General features: G+C 51.4%; 8 protein-coding genes across 8 annotated transcripts; 4 read left to right on the forward strand and 4 right to left on the reverse strand.

Moving 5' to 3' along the window:
* Positions 1-228: 228 nt before the first annotated feature.
* COCMIDRAFT_40022 (uncharacterized protein) lies at positions 229-2190 on the reverse strand (the record flags this gene model as incomplete). The annotated part of the gene is made up of 5 exons (XM_007693434.1): positions 229-471; positions 522-821; positions 870-1535; positions 1587-1745; positions 1795-2190. The coding sequence occupies 5 exons, from the start codon at positions 2188-2190 to the stop codon at positions 229-231; spliced, it is 1764 nt and encodes a 587-aa protein (XP_007691624.1).
* A 1027-nt stretch (positions 2191-3217) lies between these two features.
* On the reverse strand, positions 3218-5116 carry COCMIDRAFT_40023 (GMC oxidoreductase; the record flags this gene model as incomplete). The annotated part of the gene is made up of 3 exons (XM_007693435.1): positions 3218-4167; positions 4252-4989; positions 5083-5116. The coding sequence occupies 3 exons, from the start codon at positions 5114-5116 to the stop codon at positions 3218-3220; spliced, it is 1722 nt and encodes a 573-aa protein (XP_007691625.1).
* A 1494-nt stretch (positions 5117-6610) lies between these two features.
* On the reverse strand, positions 6611-7970 carry COCMIDRAFT_29437 (uncharacterized protein; the record flags this gene model as incomplete). The annotated part of the gene is made up of 4 exons (XM_007693431.1): positions 6611-7480; positions 7528-7561; positions 7614-7684; positions 7752-7970. 4 exons carry the CDS (start codon positions 7968-7970, stop codon positions 6611-6613), a joined length of 1194 nt encoding a protein of 397 aa, XP_007691621.1.
* A 515-nt stretch (positions 7971-8485) lies between these two features.
* Positions 8486-9538, reverse strand: COCMIDRAFT_105064 (uncharacterized protein; the record flags this gene model as incomplete). Its single annotated transcript, XM_007693441.1, has 3 exons — positions 8486-8688; positions 8739-9179; positions 9241-9538. The coding sequence occupies 3 exons, from the start codon at positions 9536-9538 to the stop codon at positions 8486-8488; spliced, it is 942 nt and encodes a 313-aa protein (XP_007691631.1).
* Positions 9539-10835: 1297 nt separating this feature from the next.
* On the forward strand, positions 10836-11659 carry COCMIDRAFT_40026 (uncharacterized protein; the record flags this gene model as incomplete). The annotated part of the gene is made up of 2 exons (XM_007693436.1): positions 10836-11271; positions 11322-11659. 2 exons carry the CDS (start codon positions 10836-10838, stop codon positions 11657-11659), a joined length of 774 nt encoding a protein of 257 aa, XP_007691626.1.
* Positions 11660-12137: 478 nt separating this feature from the next.
* On the forward strand, positions 12138-12824 carry COCMIDRAFT_8489 (uncharacterized protein; the record flags this gene model as incomplete). Its single annotated transcript, XM_007693428.1, has 1 exon — positions 12138-12824. The coding sequence occupies one exon, from the start codon at positions 12138-12140 to the stop codon at positions 12822-12824; it is 687 nt and encodes a 228-aa protein (XP_007691618.1).
* Positions 12825-14170: 1346 nt separating this feature from the next.
* Positions 14171-15330, forward strand: COCMIDRAFT_105090 (uncharacterized protein; the record flags this gene model as incomplete). Its single annotated transcript, XM_007693442.1, has 2 exons — positions 14171-15212; positions 15272-15330. The coding sequence occupies 2 exons, from the start codon at positions 14171-14173 to the stop codon at positions 15328-15330; spliced, it is 1101 nt and encodes a 366-aa protein (XP_007691632.1).
* Positions 15331-16408: 1078 nt separating this feature from the next.
* COCMIDRAFT_105060 (uncharacterized protein) lies at positions 16409-19556 on the forward strand (the record flags this gene model as incomplete). The annotated part of the gene is made up of 2 exons (XM_007693443.1): positions 16409-19365; positions 19421-19556. 2 exons carry the CDS (start codon positions 16409-16411, stop codon positions 19554-19556), a joined length of 3093 nt encoding a protein of 1030 aa, XP_007691633.1.
* Positions 19557-19783: the final 227 nt, after the last annotated feature.

Consider the following 19783-nt stretch of genomic DNA (forward strand, 5'->3'; position numbering starts at 1 on the left):
TTGGCTCCTCTGATGATATCGTTGCGTTATTTTGGTAATGGTGCAGCTGCAGAAGCTACATTACCGGCGGTAGGATAACTTGTGATGATACTGGCATAGATACGACCTGCAGGGGTATTCATTAAGATAGCATACATCTACAACCATTTTATTGGAATCTAAAACATCGGGGTATCAGACATAACTTTTCGAATCAGAACTCGGTACGGTATAAGGCGTCATATTCGTCTAGAACATCTGCCTGTTCCTCATCTCCACAGGCAAGAAGCACATTAATAGAGCGGAAAGCCAGATGCCACCAGCACCTAGCCAAAGGATACCAGCGCTTTTTTCTGCGAGAAACTGAGCTCCAGCATACGGTGCGACGATTCCAGCAATGCGGCCCAAACATGACAGAATGCCGCTGACACTTCCTCGGTAGGTGGTATCGAAGAGTTCTGGGGCAGACGCATACAGAACAGCATTGAAGTACTATAGATCCGTCAGTATATAAACACACGTGTCGGTTCCTGGGCACTAACCGTTTGCATGATGTACTCGAGAGCATTGAGGCCAACATATGCTGCTGTTGACGATACTTGTGTATATAAAGCCATAGAAATTCCCTGGCATAGAGCAGAGAATACAAGCGACCATTTCCGACCTAGCAATGGCATCTGGACGGAAAACAGCGCAAGGACTGCGCCGATGATGCCAGGGAAATAGATGATCATGTATTGCTCGTAAGTATCGCTCACGCTTGATCTACCATCCGAGACATTGTTGTTGTAGAGGATGATTGGAAGGAAAGCTCCTGCAAGGTTGAATGACCAGTAGTCTCCCTGAAATGGACTTAGTAAGCTGGAACGAGGTCAGATCATCCGACTTACCATGTATGTGAGTGCCAGCAAAACGAAGATGTAGGCAGATAGCTTGTTATCAAAGATGCCCTTAAGACGCTTTAATTCCTTGCCAAAGCCTTGGATAACCTTCTTGGTTGTCGCTTTAGTGCCTGCAGGGGCCTCTTCTCTAACATGTGCGCCAGATGTTGCATTTGTAGCTGCGTCATCGATAGCAGCAAACATATCCACTGTCAGCGTTGGTGGCGGCTGTTTGTTGAACTTGGCGATTTTGTGGAGAACTTCAATGGCTTCAGCTTCTTTTCCCCTAGCAAGCAAAAACTTGGGCGATTCGTGAAAACGGAATACGAAGAAACGGAGGAAGAATACCGCCAACGTCATGGAGCCGAGAACAATGACGTTGTAGCGCCAGCCCATGTTGTCGTCGACTGTACAGCAAGCTTCGCCGTCACCAGCGCGCACGCAAGAAGGCAGGTTAGGGTCGCAGCGCCACTTTGCTGTCGTACCATAGGCGATGACGGATGCAATAGCGACTCCGATAGGCTGCCACATGGAAAGAAGTGCAACGAGAAAGCGGCGGTTATTTGGTAGGAATTCAAGAGCAATGGTGGCGTCGATGGGAATATTGCCTCCTAAACCGAGCGATGCGAGGAAGTAAATAGCACATATCGCACTGTAGTTGAATTTGGGAGCGGCCTGGATGGATATTAGGGAAGGAAATTTGACTTCATGATCCAGAAAACGTACCAACAAGAGTCCAAATATCGAAGTAATAAGGCAAGTTAAGTTGAAAGCCCATTTGCGGCCAATGATATCTACGGCAAGGCCAAAGAAGAGTGCCCCGACAGCTAAGCCTGCGTTTGCAATAGAAAATATGTTTCCTTGTTCCGGGGCAGGGACATCCATCTATGCCCTATGTCAGGCATATATCATGGAATGATTTTCGGATACTCACTTCTTGATAAATGGAAGTGACGATCAAACCAACACCTTGGGCCCAAGCAAGATCAAGGAAGTAACCAAAACCGCAGAGGAACCAGATGCATATCTGGTACCTGCCCATTCCGAATTTGTCTATTTCAACATTGATGAGTGCTGCTTTCTTTTCGAATACGTTGAGCGGGTTCGCGGCAGTGCCCTTGAGAATTGCAGCAAAGGACAGATCAGTCTGATCGACACGCTCAACGTCATTGTAAATGGGAATTTCAACCTGAGGGTGGGATTTGGTTGCAATGATTTTCTCATCTTCGCTGGAGTTTCCAGTCTTGCGCTCGGGAATAGAGGCGTCAACCGGGAATTTGTCGTCGCCGACGACGTGATCTTGCTTATTCTCGGGGTGGTTGACGTCCATGTTGGCTGTAGATATCAGAACCGGCTTTCAGAAGCTGGTCCTCAGGGACTTGCGTGTGGGATAAGCGAAGTCAAGTCGCCGCGTGGATGTGGCAAGTTACAAGGTGGTACTGTGGGACAATGTGTTATAGGGGTGGGGAAGTGCGTCCCTTCCGCGCCACACTTGAGCTACTGGTGAAAACGGGTCTAAGCAGCGGATACTAGGATCCTGCTCATTGATGCGAATACCGTCCGTCCAACAGCATCAGGCTCCGAGGCGGTAGAAGTTTAGCAACAGAGAGCTCATTGGTTGCCATGCTATCATCCCGGCATACTGTATGACATCGTCGAGCAGCGGCACTAGGCCGTGTCCGTATGTAGGAGCTCGTCTCTCGGTCTGTCCGTGTTGCAGAAATCTCTGCCATGGCTAAAAGATGCCCTAGCAGCTGTGCCATGGCAGGTTTCTTGGCTAGACTTGTATTTCCATAGTAGCGTGATGGCGGAACAGGCGTGGTAGCGAACAATTGAAGCGCTCAGGCTAGCCGTCCCCGTTCAAGGCTGAGGGTTACGCAGTGCATGCCGTGAACCCGTCATTTTACGGCACGCTTCCGGTCGCCTCCTTCTCCACTACACATTATTGCCGTGGGATATATTGGCTAGTTTTTTTATCTCGAGTCAATTGCCATGCCGATACCGAGATCTTGCCTCCAGCCCCCCACTTTGACAAGATTCACCGTTCACGGGCAATCATGACTATGCCGTTTCTGGCATAGCGGCAAGTCATGCACGTCATCCCGAGCTTTTCGATTCTCCCCTCTCAATTCTGCCGTACAATTGCCACCCTACACCGCGATGAACATGTACTTTTTTCTCCGACACGTCTGAGAGTTTCAGCCGCTTTTGTACAAGCAGCCTGCGTTACTTCTCTTGCTTTTTTCCTTCCTCCAAGATTACAATCATCACACAAGGTGTCACATAATACAACAGAAAAAACACCAAGGGTATCTAAATTCAGGTGTCAACCATCTCCTCGGAGACTCCCTCTCAAACTACTTGTCCAATCCATACTCTTTAATCAACCTTTCGCTGGCAATCTGCCCAACCAGATACGCGGTTGCCTGCGAATGATTGTTTGTCGTGACTGGCGCAACACTCATATCCACCACTCTCAGACCTTCTACACCCCGTACTTTGAACCTCTTGTCTACCACTGCTTCTTTATCGTCATTCTTTCCCATCTTGCACGTACCAGCAGCATGCCACACCGTACTGGCGTTTTCTTTCGCGAACGCATCAATAGATTCATCCGACATTGACTCCGGCGCAAGGATTTTGCGCACAATATATGGTGCAAGGGCGGTTGAGGTGGTAAGTTTATTCCATGTATTTCGGATTGCTTCGCGGAACACACGGGCGTCGTATGGGTGAGTAAGGTAGTTGAGCTTGATGGTGGGCTTCTCTGCTGCATCATTGGACCGTAGAGTTACACTGCCTCTCGACAGCGGGTTCATTAGGAAAGCAATGAAGCTCATATATGTGTTGCCTTCTGTGAGCTTCGTTCCGGGAGGCCACAGAATTGAGTTTGCTATGAGCTCGTATGTCGGGACTTCATCTTTTAGAAGAAATTCTTGGAAATCCTTGGGCAGAGCTTTGTACTCTTCGAACGTTTCTAGTCCTGGTAGTTTGAGAAACCCGCCCCAGAGAGCTGAGTTATGGATCGCCAGGGCGCCAGAGTGATCCTTTTCCCATGTCTTTTCTGCTTCGGCAACGATTTCGGGATTGCTCTCGAAGGCGTACTTGTCATTGACACTTCCATCGACTTCGACACTTATAAAGGCCAAGACATGGTCATGGAGATTCTTCCCTACACCGGGCAAGTCCACTTTGACGTCGATTCCGAGGGCTTCGAGTTCGGACTTGGGTCCGATACCGTTAAGAAGGAGCAGCCGAGGTGAATCAATTGCGCCGGCGCAAATGATGACTTCGTTCTTGGCAGTCGCTACTGTTCGTTAGCACCTTGCTTCTCTAATCCCATATTCCATTCCACATTTAGTCGAAGTCAGAAGAGGGGACCAAAACATACCTTCTCGTCCATTCTCTGTCACAACCCCAACAACCTTCTTCCCTTCCCATAGCAACTTCGTCGCCTTTGCGTCTGTCCAAATCTCAAGATTTTTTGGCGGGTCAGTCAAATGGGCAATCGCACTCGTACACCTTCCTTGCTTAGCATACGTGGCTGGGAAAATACTAATGCCTACTGGATCTCCAGAGTTTGGGTCCAAATTCAACTTCTCCCCCGCCTGAATAAGCGCCTCCATCTGTGGCTGGACCGCCGTTTCCAGAATGGGTGGTAGCCCAACATTCAATTTGCCCTTGACCCCATGCTGAACAGTCGAAGGGTCAGCAAGATGGCGATACGTCTTTGAACCCGAGGAATCATAATTCTCAATCTTTTCAAACGCTCTCTTTACGTTATCCCACTTGAAGGTGCCTTCTCCATCTTCTCCGTCATCATTGACAAGGTCGTCCCATCTTTCATAATCCCTCTTACTGCCATATAGGTATACTGCGAAATTCACCATACTACACCCACCCAATCCCTTTCCGCGAGTATACGCAATCTGCCGCCCATTCAGCGCTTCCTCTGGTCCGCTAATATAGCCATGGTCCAGATCTGGGCGCAGTGCTGGCGCATGGTAGCGATGATACGGAGCGCGCAGGTAAGGGCCGCTGGGCGCACCGCCAGCTTCAAGAAGCAGAACGCGGGGTGCAGCGTGTGTGTGAGTGAGGCGGTCGGCCAGCAGGGGTCCTGCAGTACCGGCTTTGCAAAAAGATAAGTATCAGTAAAGAAAAATGAAACAACAATGAACAGGGTTGTGTATATGGGAGAAAAGCTGGGAACAAGGAGACATACCCCCAACAATGATGAAATCGTACGACGAAGCCATTACACGACTAAATACTACTAGTACTTCCGGCCTCGGCTCAAAGATTGTTATTAATTAGTCCCTAGACTCAGTACCTCACCAGCCGCGGACCTCGAAATTTATACCATTCCCCCACATCTCACATCCGCTGCGTTACCCCGGCCTCTCCCTCAACCCAAAAAAACCCACTTTACCCAAACTCAATCTTACGCCATCTCCATCAGGCATGTGAGCATCGTACCGCTCACGCCCAGCAAAAAGACAACGCAAAGCAAAGCCATGTCTCATCTCTTCATACACACACACACCCTACCCACCTTTTTGCCACCCATCATTTTCCCTTTACTATACTCCTCACCCCCTCATCCCCCCCTCTCAACCTCCAAACTTCCCAGAGGTAACTCACGAAGCAAAAAATCTGAGTACACTATACCTACCCGCCCCGCTGTGGAAACCCTGCATTTAACCCCCCTCCCCCTCCCCATCAGTCCATGTCCGCATTAGCGTCATCTAGTCCCGTAAAAGCACGTTGCTGATGTCCTGTTGAGTAAGCCAAGGTAATTGGCCAGGGGATCAAGAATTCAATTGTTACACTGCATGCATGACGTTAGTAAGTTGGCGCTAGGTGTATGGTACACAAGTAGGTTTTTTTGCTGACGGGGGGTTTTGGCTGCCGCTTTCCCATCAGGCGGTAGCCGGTCTGTGGGGAGAAATGGATAGAGAGAGGGGAATTGGAGGTATTTTGGGGCGAGGGGTTGGGGGATGGGATTGGAATGGGAAGGGGAGTGTGAATTGGGGGGTTCGGGCATGGGTGCGGGTACGAGTACCAGAGGTTGCTGTTTTTGTGTCGGATGGGAAGAGGGGGAAGAGCGGGGGGTGGGGTAAAGGTGGATACGAGGGTACTAGGCGGGATGGGGGTTTCAGCGTCTATTCTATCTTCTATATAATGCTCTATAAATCTGTGTCGTGTGTACGGGTATTCTATAAATCTATCCTCATGTTGCTTTTATTCTCAGTTGCATGCATGCATTCCATGCTCGCCTGCTGTGGGAAGAAAGCTCCGCTTCCCTTGCATGAGATAGCTTTCATGCAAACCTCAAGACCATCCTCGCATCTACCTTACCAACTACCCAATTAGTTCGAGAACCATGCGAGACTATTTGTCACCCACACACTACCCATTGCTCTTCCTGGTTCATCCGCACATCGCCCTGGGTAAGCGACACCTATCACACGAACCCAACCATTGCTTCCCCACTAGTCCGGTAGCAGTAGTATATAAGAAGCCTAACCCACAGCCCATGCACATCTTTCCACAGAAAACTGCAGTATGCCCCTTCTACCTCTTTCGATAAAAGGTAAAGATTTTCCTTGGAAGCAACGCATGGTAACCTCGCGCACCTCGGTGTCCCCACATGTGCGGTCCGCGGCGGCACGCGGCGGTGTTCGCATTGCAACCGCTAGCCACGTGCGAATAATCTATTGGGCGCGAAAAAAAAGATAACACAAGGTTCATCAACTTGGTGCCTTGACTTTCTCGGGTATTCGAGGTGGGACGGGCGGTTCCTCGGTGGAATCCCTGGTGACTTCGTTTTGCGTAATCATGGTGGACATTAAACTCGCGGGTATGCTGTTGCGCAGCCAGTCTGGTTTCCTAAATACCCTTTTCCCTACGGGAGTTGCGCGTGCGTTTTCTGCTGGCACACCTTGGGATGGGGAGCCTTGCTCTGCGTCCCAGACGCCGATTCTGCCTCTCTCGGAGCCTCCGCTGGGATGGCGACCGACGCTTGTCGCCAAGCTGCGGTGGTGGAGGGGAGAAAAGTGAGGGAATTGCCGGGCTATGAGGGCGCGGAGATCGGGGAGCGAGGCGGCGATTATGGCAAAGGAGATTTGAATGGAGATGAGGATGTTGACTGCGGAGCCAAAGTACTGCATGTTGCTTTCTCGGCGTTTGATGAAGGGGATCTGGAGGAGGGCGACTACGCAGACGGTCAAGCCGAGGCCGAATATCACAACAAGACCGAGGCGCTGGCGGAGTTTCAGCTTGGAGAGCTGCCAGACATATACGATTGGGAGGGCGAATATCATGCTGTCGATGATGCTGTCGCCGATGGCTGCGGAGTAGCTATATACGGCAGAACTGAAACATTGCGACCCGGTGAAGTCGAGCCAGTCGTCGGTCCAAAGCTTGCTGATGTTTTCGCAGTATACGATGAGCACGGTAAGAACCTCGATGAAGAGTGCAAGGGCCATGGCAAGAAGAATGTAACAGCATTTTCGGAGCGATGCCATCCCGGGTGGAAAAATGCGCAGATAGTATGCGAGGACAGAAAACCGAGTAAAGGTAACAGCGAAGAGGTAAGCGATACGTCTTTCGAAGATGTGCTGTTGAGTGTTAGCGTAGTGATTTTGAGACCTAGCATGGGTCATACCTGGTAATATGGCACTTCTGATGTTCGATCAGGGCTATCAAAACAATCAGCATGACTCGCCATGCCATTAGCTGGTGTAGACAGACCCTTTCCTATCGTAGCCCCAGTTATCCTCTGCACTCATGCATGATAAGACAGTGCGTGCAAAAGCAGCTCCCTGGTTCATCGTTAGCAAGAGCCCTATGGAAACGTGATTTGGGCTCTTTGGCACAACTCGAACATACCGTGCCTAGCAGTATCAAAATGTCATCTGCGGCAAGTTTTTTCTTGATAGCTAATCTTGAATAGACTCTGAGAACCACAGTGCTGATTGCTAATACCATTAAAGGCACTTCAACAGCCAGCGCTGTTTTGAAGCCGTTTGTTGCATCTCCAGCTTCCACGTTGACAATCGGCTGTGTGATAGTTGGTTGAAATTCCGTTCCATCCAACGCAATCGACATGCTGTCAATGTGTGGGGTATTGGAGTAGTAAGAGAAATGTTAGATTAGTCGGCGGAGCCTAGCACTAGGTGCAGAGGAGAGAGGCATCACACTGAGAGTAGGGCTAATCGTGAAGAGAAAGAAGACACCTCCCTCAAGCATGCTGATGCTGATGCTGATTATGATGCTCCTCCAGTACCGCCAAGGCATTGACTGCTCTACATCCGCTGACACGCCTCTTGCGGCTTACTGAGCGACGAGCGTAAGCCACTCCACCAATAATAATTCAGCGTCGTTCCTGCGCCAATACCAAGCATTGGCAAAGGTGCTGACATACTTCTTCAATCGTCTAGTGAGGCGGGAATAACTGAAGTGATATCATGATGTGCAGTTTTAAAAAACGATGTATTTGAAACTAGATTGAGGGTCCTTTTTTTTTATCGATGAATGAAACTGGCATGTTGGATGTCCTGTGCTGACGTTGGTAACCACGCCGTCAAACCCTCGAATCGGGACTGGCTGTTGGATGCTTTAGCCTAAAAGATGCCTTCAACCTTATCGGATTGGTCAAAATCATATGCATTTCCGAAAGACCTGTTCAAGTAATTCTTGAGCAGCTGCTCGCTGGGAATATATTGTGCAGCAATATCCAGACCTGTCTTCTCGGGCAAGAGCCGTTCGGCAAGCTCTTGGGCAAACTCGACTTGCATGGAGTTGCGGTACCAAGGCGCGAAGTGTACTATAAATAGTGAGACCGTTGACATGTTGCATGTAAAGTAGGAAACTTACTCATAGCGAGCATTACTCTGGGATCGGTAGTAAGATTGGGCTTTCCTCCGTGCCAGAGTCTCAAGTCACGTATGATGATGCTGCCTTTCTTGACGATTGGTTGCGAGGGTGGCCTGACTTGCCTACGAGCGTCCAGCAGATGTTTCTTGATTCTGCCGCTAGCGCGGTCACCGTGTTCACCTTCTTGATCGGCAATAGTGGTGTCATTGTGTGTACCGAGCCAAACTTCAGTAGAACCATTCTCGGGAGTCATGGTGACTAGGGGAACGTTGATGACAAGAGCGAACGGGATAGAAGGATGGTCGAAGTCCGCGTCATTGTGAGTCGGCTGGGACGCGGGTGGGGATGTTTCAGTAGGAGGCAGAGCTGTATTGCCGGACATGAATCGCAAAGAAGGTTTGGGTCCGAGTTTGGTTGATGTCACTTGGGTGACAATTGGATCTACGAGATGACATGAGTGTTTGGACTTGCAGCTGCACAACTGAACAGGAGGAAATCTTACTGATGTATATTTCGTTGCTGAACCATTCTTCGGTCATGGGCGGGTCCTGCTGGATATTGCCCTTGTTGTAATTAAAGGGACTATCCTTCCGCGCCTGCAGCTCATATGCATCTTGGACCATTTTCTTGTTCAGACGGTCCAAGACGGCATGATCGACCATGTCCTCCAAGACGACAAGGCCGTCACGTGCAAGAGCCCGAATTGCGATTTCGAGGTTGCGTTGGCCGAGTGCACCATTCTTGATCTCGGATGCTGAGGGGACAACGGAGATGGGAGTCGAGGAAAGAGTAGGAGCCATGGTTCGAGATGAGAGTGTGAAAGCAAGCACTTTGGACAACTGTTTGTATAGCCAGTATCAACAGCAAGTTGTGAATTTATATAGACTCGAACTGATTCGGAATGCCGTCGTGATGCTCATGGGATGGCGGAACACACGTAATGGGACTAGGTTGGCGCTAGTCTAGTTGGAGCACAGCAACCGGTTTTGTGGATACCAAGTGCGGGGTGCTTCCAGCTCGAGTGTCGGAGGAGCAAGACTGGGGCAGCAGACAACGGGCGCGTTCCCGACAGTCGAGGGTGTAGTTTGGAGCGAGGGACTCCATCAAGTAGAAGATCCGGTGTGCTGTCGACTGCTTACAACAATGGGCGGCACGATAGCAGTTTCGGTTGGAGAAGACCATGGCAACTGACGACATTGGTTGCATTTGCATTCGCCCTGCCCTGCTCTGGTCTCTGCAAACCAAACGCGCTGTCACGGGCTGCCAGGATAGCCGGATCCGTAGTCACGGCTAGTCAGGGGACAGGCGGGCTGAGGCCTAGGCTGTTGGAGCAAAAGCGGGAAAAGCGCAGTGGATGATCGACTTCGTACTGCGGACCGAGGTACCGTGGGCTGCGTTTGCCAGACTCCCGTCGCATGGCCTGATGCTGACAGCGGAATCAAGATGGGTAGGCATTGCATACAGCAAGCCTTGCGCTCGAGACTCGGCGTCTGACGGTGCTTATGTCGGGCGCTTTGGCACCTCCTGGCGTCTCAAACAAAGACGACAGAGGTTGCGCACACGTTGGGGGCGCAGACAGGAGCATCGTTGTTGCACAGCATGGTGTTGGTTGGACAGGCAAGTAGCGCGATGGCAGGACAGGTAAGGATCGATGAGGCCAGGACCACCTCATCTCGTCTCCGCATTTGTTCCAAACATTGCGCCAAATAGCTGCCATTGCGCTCTCGCAACGACACACGCTTAGATACGACCGTGGCACACAGCGCATTCATCGTGTGCTTCTTTTTTTCTCGCGCACACACACACACAATTGCACCCCGAGTTGATACTCTTGCCTCCTATTGCTGTTGTTAGCACAGCACGCATCTGGCCCCTCCCCATTGGCTCCTGCGGCGCCCAGCAGCACCACCTCAGGCATCACATCCATCCTGATAATCCTACCACGCCCACACTGGCCCACCTGCCAGATTCCGACACAACACCAGGCCATTGGTATTCGATAGTCTCCGCATCGCATAGCAATCGCACCACCTTACCCATCCCACGGCGCACAGCAAACACCACGCGACCCAGACGAGTAACGTCATCTACGCCACCATGCCGTCACAGCGTCGCATGAGGCTGTCTGTCATCCTCATCATCGTCACAATTACCGTGCTCTTGTACATGTCAAGAGGAGCCCGCCAGACCACATCGTCCGACTTCTTCACAAAGACCCAGCAGGCGCTGCAGGAGAAGGAGTATGCAGAAGCCGTAAAGCAGCGTGATGCAGAGAGTGTTGGCTCGCGCCTCAAGGCCGCCGAGGACCAGGCCAAGAAGCACGCCGACGACAAGTACACCAAAGTCAAGGCCGGCGTTGAAGGTCCAGACAAGAAGGGTGTAGCAGGCCGCGTCAAGATTGATGGCGACAGAGTACCGGGTGTTGCCCAACAAGGCGGCAGGCCTCGCGACCAGGCAGCCATGATGGAGCATGAGACCCCTGAGGACCACGAAGTCGAAATGGAGCTCAATGCGATCCTGAAAAAGAGCCCGAGTATGTTCAAGATACATCGCCCCTTGTGTGCAGTTACTAACCTCTTGCAGTGATCATCTTTTCAAAGTCCTACTGCCCCCATTCCAAGAAAGCAAAGCACATTCTGCTTGAAAAATACAACATTGTTCCCAGGCCCTACGTTGTCGAGTTAGACCTCAACCCCATGGGCGAGAAACTACAAGCGTTCCTACACAAATCCACTGGCCGCAGAACAGTTCCCAACGTCCTGCTCATGGGCAAGAGTATTGGAGGCGGTGACGAAATGCAAGACCTTGACGAGACGGATGCCCTTGTAACAAAGGTGCGGGAGATGGGCGGCAGCCGTATCACCGAGGCCGAACATCGTGGCGCCCGTCCACAGGCAAAGCGCCAACGGAGGTCAGCGTAAATCATGTTGTGCTTGCTCTGTCGTCTGTTTTGTCATGTATCTATCAACTGTATGTTTTGGTGGCGTCTTCCAGTGTCGAAGTGCTGCATGATGCACATCAGGATGAGCATGGAATATTTTGTATACCCCTATACATCTCGATTGGCGCGATGCCTATGGGCCCACTTGTGGTCCGTTTGGTGTGGTGGATATACCCTCTATAGTTTCATTTGATGTTTTGTTCCTTTACCTGGTCCAAATGCTATTCTCATTTACCTCAGTGGTTACCATAACTGACAGTCACTCAGCTTTGAGGAAAGCGCGTCCTGACCTCCTCCACCTTCACTTACCCAACCTCGAAGCGGCGACACTCAAGATGCCGTCTTGCTCTGACATCTTGACCACCCACTGCTATACAAATTCGCGTTGATACCGTCAGCTTTCGATCGAACACTTGCTACAACAGCTCACTAACGATCCCCCCAACCCCTTTACCAACATGTGTCTCTACTGGAAGAAGATGCATACGTGCGGTCATCTTTCAGATCGTCCTTATATCGAGATGTGCCGTCCAGGACTCCTCTCCAACAATGTCTGTCTTGACATCAAGGACGACGAGCAGTGCCGTCCGTCACACTTCCCATGCTACTTCTGCATCAAAGCCGAAGCACGTGCCGAAATCGAAGCTCAAGTTCGTTCTGACCAAGAGGCCATCGCCAAGGCCCGCCAGGCCCGCGAGAATGCAGTCAAGGAGAAGGTAGCTGCCGAGATGAGGGCAAAAGAGGAGCGTGTTCGACGTGAGGCTCGCGAGAAGGCTACTAGAGAACGAGAGGCAGAGCAGCGAGCGAAGCAAGAGAAAGAGGAAGACGAAATCAGAGCTAAGAAAGAGGGCGGTCCGTGGATCGAGACTTTGGGAGGCAAAAAGTTCAAGGGTAAAAGGAATGCTGGTGGGAGTGGCACCATGGGCAGTCCTACAAGACTCTTGAACTCGTTGTCAGTTGCAAAGATGGCTACTGGGCCCAAGAACACAAAGGAAAACAGCAGTGGCAACGGCGACGGTGGGGAGATGATGGGTTCGAAGACAGTCAGTGTTGACATGGGCGGTAGGGCGGGGGTTTGGGGCCCTAAGAAGATCTTGACGAGGCAGGAGAACGATGTCGGCACCGGCTCCGGGACGAAGAAGTAAGGCGCTCCCCCAAGATGCAAAAGGTGTACTTTGCAAAATCAAAGCAAGTCCATGGGAAATTCTTCTCCTAGGATACTCTGGAGTGGAAGCAGCGGATGAGTTAGATCATGGTGTCGGTGGCTTGCTAGTGTCCGGGTTGAGAATGCATGGTTCATGGGGGAAAGCAGCTGCATATGTAGATACTGTATGTATTTGCAAATGGAAAGTGGATGTTAGGAACCCGGAAACTTGGTCCATGGTCGAATTAAGTGGGTTGTAGTACGCACAGCATGATGCCTGAGATGGCGAGATGGATGACAGCTGTGACAGGGGAGCAGGGCTAAGGGACAGGCTCTCGAATCGTGACGTGCAAATCGGCGGATGATGCGGAAGAGGGCGACATGACGGGCAAAGACGATTGGTGACTAGTAGGGCAAACGGCTGCAAACCACTGCAAACCATGGCACCGGCCTGCGCCGGCTGCAACACGTCGAGAATGTCATGATATCAGATGCCAAGGCACGCAGATATTACTGAGGCCCAACTCAGGCCCAGCTGCCGTTTACAGAAATGTATGCATTTGCAGGGGGACTGGGTAGTACGTATGCGTAGTAGGAGACAAGCGCTGGGAAAGGTGCGCAGACGGGTTCGAGACACGATGCCGCGGTCTGGTTGCTAGGTGACCGGGGGGGAGGGGGTTGAGCGTCTATGCGGTACACGAAGGTCCAAGTATACCTACAACACACTGTCGAGTGCATATGCTCAAACAAGACGCCCACTTTTTGACACGACAGCAACGATTACGCGAACTCGTATATACGCAAAAGAGGACTAGCAGCCGGTGTGCAAGAATTCGCGCAAGCGCATACACACTTACCGCAGGCCGTGTTGCGATTCTGGGCGGCAGTAGCCTCCCCAACCTCCCCAGTACCAGCCACCGACCCGCACGCTCCCCAACCTCACGCATATTCCAAGTGTACCTTTTTCTTTGCCCCGACCTGCTTCCTTCTCCTGCACAATTACATACTCCCTACCACTGCACTTTGGCTTTGTTCAAAACCACTGCTGACTTTCTTTTCGTTTCTTTTTCGCAAGAGACAGGCCATCCACTCGTGCAGGAAGCCAGTCATCGCACACACACACACACACCTAGTCGTCCGGGTCTGGACAGCACGCTAGCCAACAGGCCGACCCCGCAGCTACCCACGCATTCACCGCCCCGACAGCCCACAGCGAGTATACTATCGCGCCGCAGCACCAGCAGGAGCGTGTCGCTCTTCTTCTTCTTCTTTCTGCAGACGCATCTCCTCCAATTCCCTCCAATCGCCGCCTCGTTTGCCGGCCGTTTGGTACAGTCGATCGCTACCATGCACCTCTTCACTATGCCTTCCGCCATGCTTGGTCTGGCTGCTTTCGCATATCTTCCCGCTGCCCTCGCAAAGCCTTATCCCCCACTCCACTTTCAAGACTTGGAAAATTACCACAACTCGTCCCAGTCTATCGAAAAACGAGCCTGCGACGGAGTTCCCTGCGGTTACGGCGGCTGGCTATGCTGCCCTTCAGGCTCGACCTGCTACACCGATGCGCAGAACCAGGCGCAATGCGGCGGCGCTGGCAACGCAAGCCCACAGGGAACAGGAGGCGTGTGGGAGTACCACACCACCACTTATGTTGAGACTGTCGGACTCCTCACAAAGACTTCAGTCTTCAGCACTTACGTCCCTGCGACTGCGACACAGACTTGCAAAGACTCGCAAAATCCATGCGGTTCCACCTGCTGCGACTCGGGATTCTACTGCCTCACTGCCGGCCAATGTGCTCTGATTGCTGGTGGAAGTTCTGGAGGTATTTCACCCTCCGCTCCTCTTCGGCCCACTGGCTCAGGCGTTGTTATAGTCACCTACACTGGCACCCCAACCGCCACGGTTCCCTTCCAGACCCCAATTCCCACTGGCGCAGCTGGCAATGACCTCGTTCCCACTGAGGGTCAGGACAACGGTCTTAGCGGTGGCGCCATTGCCGGTATCGTCATTGGTGTCATTCTGGGCGTTTTGCTCCTGCTTCTGTTGTGTCTTTTCTGCTGCGCTCGCGCCCTCTTCGACACTCTTCTCGCCATCTTTGGTTTCGGCAAGAAGCGCAAGCACAGCCACGAGGAAACCTACATCGAAGAGCACCACCACAGCGGAGGCGCAGCTGGCGGACGCTGGTACGGCGCAGGTCGTCCTGCTCGCCCCTCGCGCGCTGGCTCAGAGAAGCACAGCGGCGCAAAGAAGGGTCTCGGCATTGCTGCTGGTCTTGGTGGCCTGGCGCTTGCACTGGGTCTGAAGAGACACCAGGACCACAAGGCGGACGACAAGAGCACGACTGTCAGCGGAACTTCATACATGTACAGCGACTACACCAGTACAAGTAAGTGACCAATCATGTCTACAAATTAATCCGCGAGTAATATATTAACAACCACCTAGGCAGCGCAAGCTCATCAGACCGACACACTCGCCGAACACGACACTCGTCAAGGCGGTAATCTCGTCGTCTTATTCAAGTTTCCCGCAGGAATATTTGAGCTGTACAAAGTCACATGTTTTTTCTTTCTTTCGCGTCGTCTAGTCCGCTACTAGACGCAATGTTTTATGAGCATGCTACCGGTTTATCTTTTGATACGAAAAGGAGGGTTATCAGGCTCGCCTGCATAGAGCCTTACCGACTGGCGTTTATTTTGGGAGCAAAGGCGTTTTAGCGTACAAGCTTTTACTACGCTGCGATAGCGATGAGTTATGTTTTTTTATTCCGGTTTTTCTTTTTCTTTTTTTCCAGTTACACGACGATGGAGAAGATGGGCGTTGAACCGCTTAATGAAGTATGCGCATGGATGAGACGCAAGGAATATGAGATTATGGATACGGAAGATACGTACATGGATTGAACGAAAACATGAGCCCTCGATTAGGGGGTGTAACTATGAAAAACAATTCCTTCACAAACTCATTCTGATGACGTGATTATGGCCTTGGTGAATCTTGGAGCATGTTCCAGCTGTATGACTCTACTGATTTGAAAAAAAAAAGAACAATACAGTGGCGGAAAAAGCTAATTGCAAATGGCGCGACTACGAGAGTATGTAAGCTAGAATTGCAAACCAGGCTGATTGATGATTGCATGTGCCAAGACCAAAGTGGGATGGCGCTAATGTGGAGCTCTTACTCTCTCGATGTGACAAGTACTCACGTAATAACTACTGCAGCCTGTTGCTTCTCCGGCAGATACCTTTCCTCCTGTTTACACCATTCTACTCAACAACAAGACAAACCAGTTGATCTAGTTTGTCCGCGTCCCGCAACCAGAAACATCACTTAGCTTGCTACCCCGCGATAGTCAAGGTGCCCGCGATTGCCACACCGGACAGCTGCTAAGCTTCTCAACAGTCGGCAAACTGGGGAAGAGGCAACAGAACGACGAGGACGCTCGTCCCAGCAAGAAAGAAAAGGCTATGACAGTAAGCTCCCCTGCGTCCTCGAACCAGGACACCCGGCACGTCTACAACTGCTGTCGGCTTCGTCACTTCGAAACACGCTTGATCGAAACCTAACAACGAGCAGGAAAAGATGCAGGTCGATAGTCCCGCCACTGCCGTCGAGCAGCTCAAGGAAGCCTCTGGAAACAATGGCGACATCGATGAGTCCCTATACAGCAGACAGCTGTACGTGCTGGGCCACGAGGCCATGAAGCGCATGGGCTCGTCCAATGTCCTTGTCGCTGGTCTGCGAGGCCTTGGTGTAGAGATTGCGAAGAACATTGCTCTTGCCGGAGTCAAATCATTGACGCTTTACGACCCCAAGCCCGCCGCTCTCGCCGATCTATCCTCACAATTCTTCCTTACCCCCGACGACGTAGGAAAGCCGCGCGCCTCCGTCACCGTGCCCCGCGTTTCCGAACTCAACCCATACACACCCGTGCAGGAGTTCAGCGGGAAAGATCTGACGTCAGATCTATCGCAGTTGAAGCAGTTCCAGGTCGTAGTGCTTACCGACACTCCGCTAGATGACCAGATCAAGATCGCCGACTACTGCCATGATAACGGCATCTACATTGTGATTACGGATACATTTGGTCTGTTCGGTACCATCTTCACCGACTTCGGAAAGAACTTCACTGTCGGCGACCCCACTGGCGAGAATGTTACCAATGGCATCATTGCTGGCATTGACGAGGAGGGCATTGTATCGGCATTGGATGAGACAAGGCATGGTCTTGAAGATGGCGATTGGGTCACCTTTTCCGAGGTTGAGGGAATGGAGGCTCTGAACGGTTGCGCGCCTCGCAAGATTGAGGTCAAGGGGCCGTATACCTTTTCGATTGGCGATGTATCAGGGCTGGGAGAGTACAAGAGGGGAGGCCAGTTCATCCAGGTCAAGATGCCCAAGATTCTCAACTTTGAGCCGTTCAGCAAGCAGCTGAAGAAGCCTGAACTTCTCATTTCCGACTTTGCGAAGTTCGACCGACCACAACAACTGCACGTTGGCATCCAAGCCCTCCACAAGTTTGCGAAACTTCACAAAGGCGAGTTCCCGCGCCCTCACCACGAGGCTGATGCGACGGAGCTGTTCAAGATTGCACAAGAGATTGCAGGCGAAGGCGAAGAGAAGGTCGAGCTGGACGAGAAGCTCATCAAGGAACTTAGTTACCAAGCTCGCGGTGACCTCAGCCCTGTAGCTGCCTTCTTCGGTGGAATGGCTGCCCAGGAAGTATTGAAGTCTGTGTCTGGAAAGTTCCATCCCATTGTGCAATTCCTCTACTTCGATTCGTTGGAGTCGCTCCCTACCTCCACAACCCGTTCGGAGGAGCAGTGCGCTCCGATTGGTTCACGATATGACGGTCAGATTGCGGTACTGGGTCAGGAATATCAGAAAAAGCTTAGCAATGTCAAGCAGTTCCTGGTCGGTGCGGGTGCCATTGGTTGTGAAATGCTCAAGAACTGGGCTATGATGGGTCTAGCTACTGGTCCTGAGGGCAAGATTACCGTAACCGACAACGACCAGATCGAGAAGAGCAACCTGAACCGCCAGTTCTTGTTCCGACCTGCAGATGTCGGCAAGCTAAAGAGCGATGCTGCTGCAAAGGCAGTACAGGTCATGAACCCGGATCTCAAGGGAAAGATTGTCACTTTGCAAGACAAGGTCGGTCCCGAAACCGAGCACATCTTCAACGAAGATTTCTGGAATTCGCTAGACGGCGTGACGAATGCGCTCGACAACGTCGAAGCGCGCACATATGTCGACCGACGATGCGTCTTCTTCCGCAAGCCTCTGCTCGACAGCGGCACTCTTGGTACCAAGGGCAACACGCAGGTTGTCCTACCATTCATCACCGAGTCCTACTCTTCATCTCAGGACCCACCGGAGAAGTCATTCCCCATGTGCACATTGAGAAGTTTCCCCAACCGAATCGAGCATACCATTGCTTGGGCTCGAGAATCGTTCGATTCGCTGTTTGTCAAGGGGCCCGAGATTGTCAACCTGTATTTGACGCAGCCCGATTATCTCGGTGCTTCATTGAAGCAATCTGGAAACGAGAAGCAGACCCTGGAGACTCTCCGGGATTTCTTGGTGACTGAGAAGCCGCTGACCTTTGATGACTGCATCATCTGGGCGCGCCACCAGTTCGAGAAGAACTACAACCACGCGATTGCGCAGTTGCTTTACAACTTCCCCAAAGACTCCAAGACTGGATCTGGTCAGCCATTCTGGTCAGGACCAAAGCGTGCGCCCGATCCAACCAAGTTCGACCCCTCAAACCCCACTCACTTCACCTACGTTGAAGCCGCCGCCACCCTGCACGCCTTCAACTATGGCATCAAGCCAAATGCGTCTCGAGAGCACTACGTGGAGGTACTGAACGATATGATCGTTCCCGACTTCCAGCCCGACCCTACTGTGAAGATTCAGGCGGATGAGAAGGAGCCGGATCCAAATGCCAACCAGGCCGGTGGTGACGACAACGATGTTCTCAACAAGATCATCGGCCAACTTCCGGATCCCAAGTCTCTGGCTGGATTTAGGCTTGAACCTGTTGAGTTTGAGAAGGATGATGATACCAACCATCACATTGACTTCATCACCGCTGCTAGCAATCTCCGTGCAGAGAATTACAAGATTGAGCAGGCGGACCGCCACAAGACCAAGTTCATTGCTGGCAAGATTATTCCTGCCATTGCCACGACCACAGCACTCGTGACTGGTCTTGTTAATCTTGAGCTTTACAAGATCATTGACGGCAAGAAGGACATTGAGCAATACAAGAACGGCTTCATCAACCTGGCGCTGCCTTTCTTTGGCTTCAGTGAGCCAATAGCAAGCCCCAAGGGAACATACCAAGGTCACGATGGTGAAGTGACGATTGACAAGCTGTGGGACCGCTTTGAGGTGGATGACATCACGCTAAAGGAGTTTGTTGACCACTTTGAGAAGAAGGGCTTGTCAATTCAGATGATCAGTTCGGGCGTCAGCTTGCTGTACGCATCATTCTACCCTCCTTCGAAGCTGAAGGACCGTATGCCTCTGAAGTAAGTTGCTTGTATCTCTTTTTTTTTGGATATCAAATACTAATATTATGAATAGGATGAGCAAGCTGGTAGAGCACGTCAGCAAGAAGCCGATCCCCGACCATCAGAAGAACGTCATCTTTGAGATAACGGCCGAGGACCAGAAGGAGGAGGATGTCGAAATACCATACGTGATGGTCAAACTCCAGTAAGGGGTGGATTCGTGATGAGAAGGACTTTGGACTTGTTCGAAAGACTGGATTCAGACGATGACAAGAAGAATTAGATGAGCATAGTTAGCACGAATAGATGTTATACTACAGTGATCAAGATATTTTCTCATGGCAAAAGAAAACGTGATTGACATGGATATGATTCGTTAGTTATGGTGTTGTAGTCATTGGTGCCGAAAGTCGGAAAGAGGGTGGGGCAAGAATGC

The sequence above is a fragment of the Bipolaris oryzae genome (assembly GCF_000523455.1).
Source record: "Bipolaris oryzae ATCC 44560 unplaced genomic scaffold scaffold_165, whole genome shotgun sequence".
NCBI classification, from domain to species: domain Eukaryota; kingdom Fungi; phylum Ascomycota; class Dothideomycetes; order Pleosporales; family Pleosporaceae; genus Bipolaris; species Bipolaris oryzae.